This window comes from Balaenoptera musculus, chromosome 15 (assembly GCF_009873245.2).
Source record: "Balaenoptera musculus isolate JJ_BM4_2016_0621 chromosome 15, mBalMus1.pri.v3, whole genome shotgun sequence".
Lineage (NCBI taxonomy): Eukaryota > Metazoa > Chordata > Mammalia > Artiodactyla > Balaenopteridae > Balaenoptera > Balaenoptera musculus.
The window spans coordinates 77,936,879-77,950,743 of NC_045799.1; the positions used below are offsets into that span (position 1 = coordinate 77,936,879).

Sequence of the window (13,865 nt, forward strand, 5' to 3'; positions counted from 1 at the left end):
CAGCTGTCTCCTCCTAATGTCGGTTGGTAAGTTAGGAACAAACCAGTCTGGCTTTCCCTGAGGTCACACTTGTAAGGGTAAAGGAGAGGCAGAGGGTGATGGTGGAGAGGACAGAGAAGACCTGGAGCCAGTGTGTGGTTTTCATGGGGGAGGGGGAGGGAGTCTGACCTCCAACATCACGCGTATGCTGCATACGGTTGGCATGTCACAGACACAAAGCTGGGGGCTCCAGCCCCAGCTCAGCCCAGAGGCACAGTGGTCTCAGACACACCGTGAGCAGTGGTGTCCTGACAAGGAGCTGAGCCTCCGGACCGTGCCCACCTAACCTCGCCTTGCATTCCGCCTACCGCCGAGCCACCCCAGGGTTCCCCACACAGTCATGAAAACACCTTAGAAAGAAATGAATTAGTGTGTGAAAGGCATGGATGGATTTTATTTATTACCCTATATCTACAATTTAATTTGAGGTAAAATATAAGCAACACATAAAAATGCCTATTTCTGCTACCATGTAATATAATTCTCCATCGTGAATATTGTGATAAAGCTAATGAAAACTCTATGCCATCACATACTCTAGCTTTTCATATAGCTGGTATTTTACAACTCTTACTGTTTGTGAAATCTCAACACATGTAAGATTCTCCTACAAATGGCGCAGAATATCAGAGGGTGCCGAATCAGCTTACTGACCCCTCACTCCCCACACTGGAGCCTCAATGTTACAAGCAGAATTGTAAAGTAACGAAGGCAACGAAACCCCCTTGAGTCTGATCCAAGCTGGAATAGTGTTCCAAAGAATTCCACACCACAGTGGGTTACATGATAGTGAGGCTTTAGTGTCATTCAGCTTGCCCAAACACTTATACCTGATCTGAAACTTCTGGTACACCATGCATTTTATTTGGATGAAAAGTAAATGTGGATGGAAGAGGTTCTCTGTACTCCATCTATAAGCCACACGCTGAGATACTGACCTCTTACTGGCTGTTAGGTGATCCAGATGGTTGGTTTTTAATTACGATAAAAAACATATGAACCATGATAGAGAGCTTAGGAAACGGTTTAGTCAAATATACAGATACTAACTGTTCACTCAGTCATTAAGGAGAACCGTGAACAAAAGGATCAATTAAGTGATTTTTCAAATAGAAAAACTAAAGAGCTGAACTATCACAGGTATTTTCTTCACTGCAGAAGCTGAGATGTTCCAGTAGGAGAGATCTTCACTTGATTGGGAGACAAACACCACAGCTGAAGGCTCTGCTGAATACGTAAAAAATCTGATGCAATTCATCCCTGTCATTTTCCCTGTCGTTTTTCCAGCACTGCTGTAAAATCCTTATAATACATTCCAAAGGAAACCAGCCATTCCAAATCTACAGTCACTCTGCTCTTTAATTCAATTCACAGAACTGCTGAAAAAGTAGACATTTCTATCTAAAAGTAGAAAAAAAGGTTTGTATAGAAGGTATTTCTGTTATACAAGTATATTACACAGCTTGGGGCAGTAACAGGTCCGAAAAGCTCTTCTCACCCACTGATACTTTAAGCTAAAATAGGAGAGAAAACAGACAAGCAAGAAAACAGGTTAATCTGATTATAGGGATTTATGATTCACTAATATCTCAACTTAATTACCACGTAAATCCATGGACTGACAGTACATGGCCAATTCCATGACCAAAAAAAAAGTCTCTGGAGTGTCAGGTACAGATGAGAGCTAACTGTATCCTCTAACTATCATGAAAACATTCAACAGCTGGGGCTTAGTGTGGTTCAATACGACATGAAAACCAAGTTTCACTGACTCCTGGTCTAGAGCTGCCCCTCCTGGGTAGTAACCTGGCCAAGTTTAAGATGTTTGGAATAACTGGATCAGGCTTATAACTTAATTATGCAAGATGCACAATGGATCGTGTAGCTCAGCCGGACTCTGCAAATACTGTTATTATGATTAGGGAAAAAAAGTCAGTCTGTTGATACTGGCTCACAGTGAACTCCAATGGCAAGGACAAGATTTAACCTATAGATTAGAAACAAAACATTTTCCATTGGAGGCAAAGTGCTTTACCATCTTTGCCTGACATATATTGATCCAAGGAAAATCTCTCTGCTTGAATCTTCCAGCTCAAACCACCCACTATGCTTATACTTTGTCCTCACGTGCCCTGAAGGCGGGGCCACCATTTATGGCTGAAGCAGGGAAAACACTTTAGCTTATGAATATGCAGGTGGGTTCAGATAGATACCACATGGCATCCTGGACACAGAAGGTGATTTACCCTAAGGAGGGAAGAGGTCTACCACGTAGGGTCTGGTTCTTGCTTGATTTGAGAGCTTCCATCAGTCTCCTTTATTTCTATCAAGTAAAACAAAAGGGAACCGATTAACTGCACTATTAATGCAAATCTGTTCAATTATAAATCTACTCATACCAAACTATCATTACAATGACTTAATAGGAATTATAAGATACTAAAAATGGTAAGACTGTTCTCTAGCAGTAAGTTCTAAATTTTGTTACTTAGATTTTCAAAGTAACAAACATCTTATTAATTATGCATGTAAAGGACCCACACTAGCTATATCTAGGTTATACAGCAGTCATTCAACTATTTCAGAATTCATTAAGAGTCATTTGGGGAAAATGGAGGAAAAGAACCCATGAGTCATCTCTAAACACAATGTTTCTGGGCATAAACTACAAACCCAGTTCACCCAGAAACAAAACAACCACACAGGTCCAGTTAAACAGCTTTAAAAACACAATTAATCCTTTGTCTTTGGCACTTAATTTTTGACAACCAGACTACTCTTTTTACCTTCTGTTGCAGGAACCTCCAACTGGCTTGGCTCGGCTGATTCTGAAGAGAAATACATGAAGATTTTACTTTAACATTTTTCAAAAGTTGCTTTCAGTTATTTAAAGAGCCTAGAGGGAGAAAGCTCTCTAGACGTTGTACACAAAGCCCAGGTCTAGGTGAGACAGCAGCCACAGATTCTTGGGATTAAATACACTGTCACTCAACCAGACTCTCAAAAACCTGCTTTTCTGAAACCTGTTAAATTTGCCTACACAATCGAAATCTTAAATAACAATCTTAATTAACATAGCTCTAACATGAAAGTAGGAGTTTCTTTCTCTCTGTCTTTTTCCCCTTCTTTTTCCCCTTTCTTCTGTGGGTTCCCTTTTAATCAAAGCCTTTCGTTACTTTCAATGAATCACACAGCTGGCCTAAACACTTTGTTTCTAAGGAATTTTTTAAACTACAATGCATGCATTTCCACCCAACATAATTTTGGTTTATAGCAACCATTGGAAACAAGTGGCATAAGAAGCCAAGTTAAAAAACAACATTCTCCCCCCATCACCCCACAACTGCATTCTTCGCCACTGGTCTCAGGGTTCCTGACCTGGGACGGTGGGAACAAATGGCATGTGGTCCAGTTCTCAATGAGGACCTATGGCTTGAGCTTATATAGGCTTTCAGACAAAGGAATCCAAGCAAACAAGTCTGCATGTGCACGAGTGTGTGCGTATGTGTGTACGTGTGTGCTGTGGAATTAACTTTCCTTGAAGTCAGGTAAACGTAAGCATGTGAGGCCACACAATTTATGTGACCTGTTTTATTGACTAAGTAGGAATACTTCTATATTTTACCATGCTTAATTTACCTTGGATCACTGGGCTTTCTGACTCACTCTGATCAACCAACTCTGAAAAGAAAGCAGATTCATTTAAGTAATAATTTAATGATATGTTGTTACATTTGAAAAGCATTTTTTACATACATTCTCTAATCTGATGCTCCAACTTCGCTATAACAGGCACTATTTTCCTTATGACAAGAACAAATATTAAAAATTCTAGTATGTCCCATCAAAGTAACTAATTCATAGTAATTACCATAAAATTCTATAATAGACTACTGCACAAGGAGAAGAACAAAACTGAACATTTTAAACATAAGGTAAAGGAGCAGGGAGGCATAAAATACAGTGTCTTCTGATATTAAAAATTACACAGAAGGTAGATGAATTGGGATCAATAAATTTTTTTCCCCCAAAAAACCCCCACACCTTATCATGGGGTTTCTTTAAATGACAAAGTTCCCGGGTGTAGTTAAAGCTGAATGCCAAAGATGACTGAAAATCTATGAAGCAAGGTTTACTTCTCTTTCATTCATTACTGACATCCCCAGATACTAACATACTTGGCCAAGATAGTATAATAAAAACAGATTCTACAAAAAAAGAACTCATGGCTTGGGGGAAAAAGCAAATAAATATATTTTGTGATAAAGTGAAACTCGAAACTTGGAGGCAGAAGAGACATAACCAAATCCGTGACACTGAAGGAGTGGTGGCCACAGAACAGCAACAGTAGTGTGAAGCAGAACAGGGGGGTGGGGTCAGGCACAAGAGCGGCCCAATTTCTCAGCTCAGGGGGCAAACCAGCAACTCACGAGGCTCAGCTGCTCACTGACCACTGAAAACTCCTGAATACTTTCCCAACAAAGTATACAATTGAATACTCAATACAGATGGATTTTAAAGAGTTGGAATAATACCAGTTGGAAAAAAAGACTGAAAATGCTAATGCTATTAGTTAAGGATAATTCTCACTTTTGAAATTTTTTAACAATAAAGTTAACAGAAGAACATAAAACATACTAGCATAATTAAGTTTTGCTAAAAAAACACTGTTTAAAATGATACGAACATCAGGGAACTGGAAGAACACTTACACTTGTTCATGTAACAGTGTCTGAGGGCCCAGTGGCTGCCAGACACTAGGCCTAAATATTAACAGAAGTAGCTAAATCACATGAAAAGACTTACTTTTTCCAGCCCAGTAATTACAAACTAGTAGTAAAAGTAATAACAGTAGTAGTAAAGACAGTAACAAATATAGATTTTGCTTACTGAGCACATACTAGGTCAGGGGTCAACAAACTTGATTACGAAGAGGCAGTAAGTATTTCAGGCTTTGCAGGTCAGTCCAGTTTGCCATGAGCAAATGGGCCTGGCAGTGCTGTAATAAAACTTTATTGACACGGGCCGCAGCTTGCTGGTCCCTGTTTTAGAGGCCTGACACATAATGTGTCAATTAAAATGCTCTAAAACTCCCAAAATGGGTACTAATATCATTACCATTTTCCTAGTAAGTAAACTGAGATTTAAAAAGGCGAAGCAACTCGCCCAATTTTACGTCTAGAAAGTGCCTGGTGCCTCACACACTGAGGGCTAAAACGACGACTTTGAATGATTACTGCTGTAGGGGAAATAATAAAATGTTACACTCTCAGGTAAGTGTACGTGCAAGTGCACACACACACACACACACACCCACCCCCTTCTCACATCCCAGAAAAGAGAAAAACCAAAAAGACTTCAAGAAATACTCACGATTATTAATCACAAGTCCTGGAAATGGTCTAAAGAGAGAAACAAATTGTACAAGTTTTTTTTTCTACTCTACAAGAGTTTACACGTATATTCAGTTTATTCAACTAATATTTAGCCCATGTCACTTACGTGCTAGAATGAGAAAAGCTGTCCACTACTGTTTAATCTCATACTTTTTAATCTATAGACAGACAGATATACGAATAACTAATATGGCACATTATTAGAAAATGCTACACCAAGACGGTGGGAAAAAAATAGGAACAATGCAAAGGGAATAGAGAAATTTTAGTGAAATGAGGAAAAAGCCTTGGGAAGGTAATACATTAGCTATTTCTGAGTGTTGGTCCTATGCAGACAGTGGGAACTTGACAATGAATGGGTGTATTTAGTAACAGCTAAGTTTGGGGAGGTGGAAGAAAAGAGTGAAGGGCACTTGGGACTTCTGCTTAGGTGGATGACAAAAGGATACCGTAAGACTTACTGTGACAAGCACACATCAAAGACTGTAATTCTCACAATGCTTTTAGAGGGCAGGTGTAACCATCATTCCTACTCTGTGGATAAGGAGCTAACACTCTCAAAGGAAACAACTACAATCTCACTGGACAGACAAGGAAACAGAAGTGACTTAGTATTGAATCCCTGTCTGATCCAAAGCCTGTGAAGAGATGCCTGAGGCAGAGGCTGGCAACATTTTTCTGTAAAGGGCCAGACAGTAAATATTTCCAGCTTTGTAGACCACACTGTCTCTGTCCCAACTACTTAATTTTACCACTGCAATATGAAAGCAGCCACAGATGATATGTAAACAAACGGATGTGACTGGGTTATAATAAGACATAAAACTAAAATAAAAGCAGATGGCAGGCTGGAGCTGGTCCACAGGCCATGGTGTGCTAACAATCCCCTGCCTTAAAAACCAGAGAACTGAGTCAGCACAAGGAGGAAAGAATCTAATAGTACAGTACTAAAGAATTTCATTATAGTTCATTTCATTACACGGTAAACGTACTACATATGACTACATTTTGGAAGATGACTCAGCCTCAATGATCTGCAGGTTCATTCTTATGACCAAGCAAGGAACTCTCACGTACCTAATGACTGTGAATTTAATGAACTCAGCAGAATCTAAGATCCTTCTCATGGAGCTGATTTCCAGATAGCTGGGGGCTTTGAATGACACTCCAGGAGGCATGCCATCAACCACCACACAGCCAGGGTTAATTGTGATTTTCCTGTAGGGAACTTTCACAGGGAAACCCATACCAATGGCTTCACCTATAGCAAGACAAACGGCATAAAAGCACAGATGAACCTAGCACCTTAGTTGAGTGTTGTAAAAGCACAGATTAAAACTACCTGAGCATAATTTACTTTTAAGATCTTACTGAGACAAAATTTCCTTGCTTACTGCAAGCTATACTATGCAAATGCAAAACTTACCAAATTTTCGACTGAAGAGGTCATTAACTTGTTCTCTTAGCTGTCTAGCTTTTTCAACTTTTGACAGTCTTTCATTATCATCGTCTAAAAAGGTTAAGAGAAAGTTGTAACTTAATAATGCAATTTTAATACCAGATAAATTTTTAGGTGCTTTATGTAACTCCACTTTATGTTTTTGGAATGTTTTAAAAAACGAATCAAGATTGAAATGATTTAACCAAACAATTTAATAATAACACCAAACTGACAATGTTGCAGTTATGAAGAGCTTTTTGCTTGCTGTCTTATACAAATTTTTTAAACAACACACTAGGCATCTGGGTAGCCTACAGGTTTTAGCTCATGCTGAGTCTAGTAACTGCCAAGAGCTGTTCAGCGATAAACTGACAAGGTGATGTATTTGGTTAACAACTTCTGCAGGGGCTGGTGGGGACAGCACACAATGTGCAGTGTATTCAACATCCATGAAGCCCCTCAAACTATGATTAAGGCAGAGAGATCATACCTGGAATTGTCACCTGAATGATGTTAAGATCTTCAACACCTGATGCAGTAGTATTAACATTGGGCGATGAATTTATTTTCCCTTAAAACAGAAACTTGAGATTAGAACATATACAAATGTAATTAAATCTTCCCTAATAAAGTGCTTACAGTTCAGACTACAAAAGATAGTATTCTAACCCAACTTTGTTCCTTTTCATGACATGTTTTGTTGTTCTGTGATATGAGGCTTCCTGAAAGACATTTTTCACTTTTTTCTCTTCCTTGTGGTGCTTCGTAGAGCATCAGATATGTGGAGATCCTTAGGTATTAAAGAACTTAAAAATCGTAAACTAGTCCAAACCCCAACCTTGAATGAGCTTTCCTGGTTTTATCTCAGCAGCCACTCTTTCAACAATTTTCTAAATTAGTGCTGCAAAGTAAGTGTCTAACAGCATGTTTTCTGTAGCACATGCTTACTTACTTGGAGGGCTCTTCGAGGAGGAGGTGCTCTCCTTAATTGCCGTCTCAAACATTTCAGGCCTAAGAACAAGAAAAGAGAAAAAACTTTTGGGCTAACATTCCAATAGTAAAACATTAAAAATTAAACAAGTAAGAGATTTAAAAAGCCAGTAACTTTCTATAAATACACATTCTTAGTAATGGAAGAACAGACGTAACATGGATCTCTAAAGGAACACACACATAAAGACTAATTATATTTGTGATTTTAACATCCACCCCAGCCCCATCTAGTATAAACAGCTTCTTCCTGTGGTTTCAATATATCCTGGAAAGAGTCGATGCTAGACTGGAGAAGGAAACAGGAAGAGACCCGAGTGCAGGTAGCATGGAAACAGAAGACAGGCTGTAAAAACCTGAACACAAGAGACTGTCTCTCTTAGGAAGCAGAAGCAGGGACCTCAGCCTCTACAGACCTGGCTGAAGGTACAGAGGGAGGCCACTCTGGTTGGCAATGTCAGCTCTGATTATTTGACGGCATCCTTAGGGAACTCAGAAGTAACCTTTAATAAATAAAACCTAAAATTCTTTTCAATCCATTTCAAATGTATTTTGTTAACTCTAATTATTTCCATTTACTTCAATTGTGCTGGCATAATTCACAGATTTCCAAGCAAACAGGAGAGAAATTTAAAATCTTCTGTAAGCTGGAGAAATAAAAGGGCTTTATAAAACTGAACCACTGCCTAGACTCCAGTAGTATCAACCATTAAGATATCACTGTGAGGCTTCCCTGGTGGCGCAGTGGTTAGGAATCCACCTGCCAGTGCAGGGGACACGGGTTCCAGCCCTGGTCCGGGAAGATCCCACATGCCACAGAGCAACTTAAGCCCGTGCGCCACAACTACTGAGCCTACGCTCTAGAGCCCGCGTGCCAGAACTACTGAAGCCCGCACATCTAGAGCCCGTGCTCTGCAACAACAGAAGCCACCACAATGAGAAGCCCGCGCACTGCAACGACGGGTAGCCCCTGCTCGACGCAACTACAGAAAGCCCGCGCGCAACAATGAAGACCCAACGCAGCCAAAAATAAAAATAAATAAAAAATAAATTTATATTAAAAAAAAAATGTCACTGTGCACAGACTTCACAAAATCAAGTTGTTATCCCTCTGATAAGCCATAGCCCTCCCTCTTTTGACCAGTTACGAAAAATTTAAAATATATACAAAGGTACAGCTTAAAGAGCTTCTTTGACCCTAAGGTTAGTTTGGCTGAGCTCCAAAGTTGAATCCATGTGCCATCTCCCAGCGTCAAACTGTTATCAACTCATGGCCAATCTTGTTTCATCTTATTTCCTTACTTTTTAATGATGAACTTAATTTTGGCTTTGTTTCTGAGTATCTTCTCCAGCCTTGGAATGCCAAAAGTAGATGGTCGTCGGAATGGCACACCCTCGGGTAAGCCTTCCACGTAAAAGTCTTCAGGGAAAGACTCAAATAATGCAAACGGCACTTTCACAGCTTGTTTAAGGCCAAGAGCTTCACCTAAAAGAACAAAAACAAAACACATTTACTGGTTCTCATATTTATAACTTTTTAAAAAACTAATAAACCTTTTTAAAAAACGTATTTTAAATTACATTGTGCAGCTACAAAAACCTTTCTTTTTAAAAAAATCACATTAATTTTAGAAAAATTTCTTCAATTTCTTGGTGCTCAGAAATGTGGAAATTATAAAATTCACGCCTGCAAAACCCACACACTTCTGATGACAGTAATATATAAATGCTGAACAATTTTACCATGCTCACATTTTTCTACTTTATAATAAAGCTACCTCATATTTTAATAATAGTATTTCAAAATAAACTTACCACATTTTTCATTGAAAAGATTTTCAACTTTCTGTTTTAGGTCAGTGATTTTGGCATTCCAGGCCTCTGCGTATAAAAAAAACAAGAGCGATTTAAGATGTTAGTAATAGTTACTAGTATACGTCCAATGGCAGGAACTTCTTCATCTTTTATTGTGCATCTTTAAGCAATACAAAATAAAAAATACATAGGTTTTAAACACAGGCATGTCTTGATAACTACTCTAATCCTGATGCATTATCTAACTGTTTTATTATATTACTAATATGTTGGCTATGAATAAATGAAAAAACAAATGAAAACCAAAATACCCCCCCCAAAACAATTACAGTATCTACTACGTGCCAGATACAGTTTTACCCTTTAAATGATCTGGTATTTATCATCTTCCTAATAACCCTATGGAACAGGAAGTAATGTTATCCCCACTTATAGATAAGGAAACTGAGGCCCAGAGAGGTTAAGCAGCCTGCTCAAGGTCACAGAATTACAAAGTACTGGCACCAGATTTGAATTCAGTCTGGCTCTATAATCTGTGCCTTTAATTGCTAATATATACTAACTCACCAAATAAAAACAAGAAAACAATTCAACTAGTAAAATATTTTACTAACTCCTTTTATTTAAAATAATGAAATAAAGAAAAACATAACACGTATTTACCAAAGGAAAACTCTCTCCCTCGAGGCTTGAAGGGAACATTAGAACCATTAGTCTGGGTAGGGGTTCGAACAGCTGAGGTTTGAGGGTTGCTGTTATTAGGGCCTAAAGAATTAAAACACATAAACAAGAAACATAATCAGCACATATATTCAATCATCCTTACGTCCTGCTCGTGATTTCTCTAGGACACGCTCTTGAAGTCCAACCTGCGCTGGAAAAGTTAAGTTCAGTGTGTATACAAGCACTCTGCAATGAAAACAGCCACTGCTGTCAGTTTTACAGACCTCCATCCATTTTCCTACTTCCATCCCTATAATCAGGCATTTCCCCCTAAAACACATCTAGCTTTCTGGCTGATCTGAGGAACTTTCAATTCACTTAATGATTCATTACGCCATTTTGAAGCCACTGGTTACCTATGTTTGCCTTTATGTTTTTCTTTCGGCCTTTGAACATAAACACGACTTTAGACACAACTATTTCATCTCCACTATGTGAAGCTTTCCTTTGGATTCTCTAGCTGACACTGACATATCCTTTCTTTGAATTCTTAGTAACATACAGAAACAATGTCATGGGTTATCAGTTGTTTTCCATTCAAAGCCTGACAATGGCCGCAGAATCGAATAAAATATCAAGACTCAACATTCTGATCTTTAATTGCTTCAAACTCCCGAAAAAAACCCCACAGCTTCCTTGAAGAGCATAGTGATAAAAGCAAAGCATTTCTGGACCAGCTGGATCTAGCAGCCTGGTTGACCTGGCGGGTGTAATAACCAGACAGAGGAACTCAGTATATCCTACTACCATACTTCTTTAACAGGCTACCAAGATCACTCAACTAACATCTCTTTTTATACTCCATGTTCATAAAGCAGCCTTTTAATAGTAACAGGGCAAGACAGGAAGAGACTTGTGATCACCTGACAGAATTAAGCTGACTGAAATATCTACTTCTGATTCAAAAATCAATAAACTGTCATTCTGGTTTATGCTTAAGTGAAATGACACTACACACCCACTAGAACAGCTAAAATAAAAAGAATGACGGTATCAAGTACTGTGAGGATGTGTGGCAACTGGAATTCTCACACATTCCTGGCAGAAGTGTAAAGCGATACAATCAGTTTGGTAAACTGTTTCTTAGAAAGTGAAAAACCCAGTAATTCCACTCTAAATATCTATTCAAGAGAAGGAAAGCATATGCCATGTTTTGTACACAAATGTTCATACAGCATCTTTACTAGACATAGACAGGAAATAAACCCAAATGCCCACTGACAAATGCATAAATTAATTCTGGTGAATCCATGCAATGGAGTAATACTCAGCAATAAAAAGAAATACTGAAACATGCAGCAAGTATAAATCTAACAACATTGTGCTAAGCAAAAGAAGGCAACCATAAAAAGAAAAGATACAACATGATTCCATTTATATGAAATTCTACAACAAGCAGAAGTGTTCCATGGTGACAAAAAGGGGATCAATGGTTGCCTGTGGCCTGGCCTGTGAGGGAGTGACTGCCAAGGAGCGTGTGGGAGACGTTTTAGGGTGAGGGAGATGTTCTATCCATTGACTAAAGTGGTGCTACAAACATTTTTCAAAACTCAAACTGTACAATTAAAATGCGTGCATTTTATCGCATATAAAGTGTACTCAATAAATTTGATTTTTAAAGTAATAAAAAAATCCATTTACAAGCATGATGTATAATTTAAACGAAAACATTAGTATGGTGGAAAAAAAAAAGTCCCTCCTTGCTATCACACTCTTGACAAAAAGTCCCTGAACATGGACACAGCTCTTCACTACTCAAATTAGTTAGTGTTAAACCACTAACAACTATTTTGTGGTATTTTAACAAATATAAATTAAATTTGAGGTCTATTTATAGCCCTGGTTAAGCAAAAGAAAGCTACTGTGGGACAAGGTCCTCTGTGGCTTGGGTAAGACAACAGAAAGAGATTCTCTGTTAATCGGAAGGCAGGTCAAAACCATTTTTCATTAACCCATCACTGCCCTTGTACACGAATGTTCAGAGCAGCATTATTCATAAATAGCCAAAAAGTAGTACAAACCAAATGTCCATCAATTGATGAATAGACAAAATATGGTATATCCACACAATGAAATACCAGTCATCAATAAAAAGGAATGGACACCCATTAGGATGGATATTATCTAAAAAACAGAAAGTAACAAGTGGTGGTGAGGCTATGGAGAAATATCACCTTGTAATTGAAATTGTTAATTAGAAACATTTAGAAGTCTAACTTTCGGACTACCCTGGTGGCGCAGTGGTTAAGAATCCGCCTGCCAACGCAGGGGACACGGGTTCAAGCCCTGGTCTGGGAAGATCCCACATGCCCCGAAGCAACTAAGCCCGTGCGCCACAACTACTGAAGCCCGTGCGCCTAGAGCCCGTGCTCTGCAACAAGAGAAGCCACTGCACCACAACGAAGAGTAGCCCCCGCTCGCTGCAACTAAAGAAAGCCTGCACGCAGCAACGAAGACCCAACAGAGCCAAAAATAAATTAATTAAAAAAAAAAAATCTAGCTTTATCGCAGTTAAGTGTTCTGCACCTAAAACAAGTTTTATAAAAACTCATTTGCATAAAAATATAAATAGTAAAGTGAAGAAGCAACAGATTAACTAGTGAATTGGAGAGCAGACAGGAACGGGCCACAGAGCAACCTCACCTTCGACAGTGACCTCAATTTCAGGAACTTTTGAATTACTCCCAGGGCTTCGTGGTCTTTTCGGGGACTGCAAAGCTGTAAAGTAAGCATACAATTTCTTTTGCACATTGTAAAAAATCCAGAAGGAGATGCTTTATAAAAGCAGAGTATTAAAATTCATACAGTTTGGCTCTTTTCAAAGAAACCTGAAGAATTAAACTGGTAGTGTAATCCTCCACATGAGTCTCAACAAAGCTGTGGAAACATGAATGAAGGAGGATTGCAAACGTGAAACTGCCAATGAAATGTTTACTTTTAAGAGACAGAGAGGAGGGAGGGAGGGAGGGAGGGAGGGAGAGAGAGAGAGAGAGAGAGAGAGAGAGAGAGAGGGAGGAGGGGGGTTCATTAAATAAAATACCATAAAAAGCAAAGAAACAAACCGAAAGCCCCAAAAAGATATCTGCCAATAACTCAGTATGTTTTAACGCACTGAAGTATAACGAAGGTATACATAATCTCTTACCTTTAGTGTTTATTTTACTAGCCATTCCCGGAGGCAAGTAGGAAATAACTAGTTCAGGTCTAGAGAGAAAACCAAGAAACATTACAGTGGCCAGTATAATATTGGTCTTCGCAGCTAGTAAAAATTGTGATGACCAATGTTTTTTTATAAAGGCGAGCACAAAATAACTCTGTAATGTAACAATAGTTTCTACCATTATGGACCAAAAAAATTCACTTTTCCTTCCTACAAATACCTGCTAAATGATTTTATGAAGAGTAAATGACTTCTTTCATGAAAATGAAAATTAACTATCACTAGTTTAGTTTCTTCAACT

The 13,865-nt window shown here is 38.7% G+C and overlaps 1 protein-coding gene across 7 annotated transcripts in view; it reads right to left on the reverse strand.

Moving 5' to 3' along the window:
• Window positions 1-405: 405 nt before the first annotated feature.
• Window positions 406-13,865, reverse strand: part of GTF2I (general transcription factor IIi) — a 96,608-nt gene continuing 83,148 nt past the window's right edge. For 6 of the 7 annotated variants that reach the window (XM_036824349.1, XM_036824346.1, XM_036824345.1 and 3 more), the window contains 14 exons: window positions 13,550-13,608; window positions 13,048-13,122; window positions 10,345-10,446; window positions 9,682-9,747; window positions 9,169-9,352; window positions 7,829-7,887; window positions 7,367-7,447; window positions 6,862-6,945; window positions 6,513-6,696; window positions 5,413-5,441; window positions 3,679-3,720; window positions 2,826-2,867; window positions 2,286-2,362; window positions 406-1,553 (listed from right to left, as the gene is read on the reverse strand). In XM_036824349.1, the coding sequence (XP_036680244.1) occupies window positions 2,304-2,362; window positions 2,826-2,867; window positions 3,679-3,720; window positions 5,413-5,441; window positions 6,513-6,696; window positions 6,862-6,945; window positions 7,367-7,447; window positions 7,829-7,887; window positions 9,169-9,352; window positions 9,682-9,747; window positions 10,345-10,446; window positions 13,048-13,122; window positions 13,550-13,608 (1,066 nt within the window). In that variant the 3' untranslated portion in view covers window positions 406-1,553; window positions 2,286-2,303. The remainder of the gene's footprint in view (window positions 1,554-2,285; window positions 2,363-2,825; window positions 2,868-3,678; window positions 3,721-5,412; window positions 5,442-6,512; window positions 6,697-6,861; window positions 6,946-7,366; window positions 7,448-7,828; window positions 7,888-9,168; window positions 9,353-9,681; window positions 9,748-10,344; window positions 10,447-13,047; window positions 13,123-13,549; window positions 13,609-13,865) is intronic. The other variant, XM_036824347.1, reaches the window with a different exon arrangement.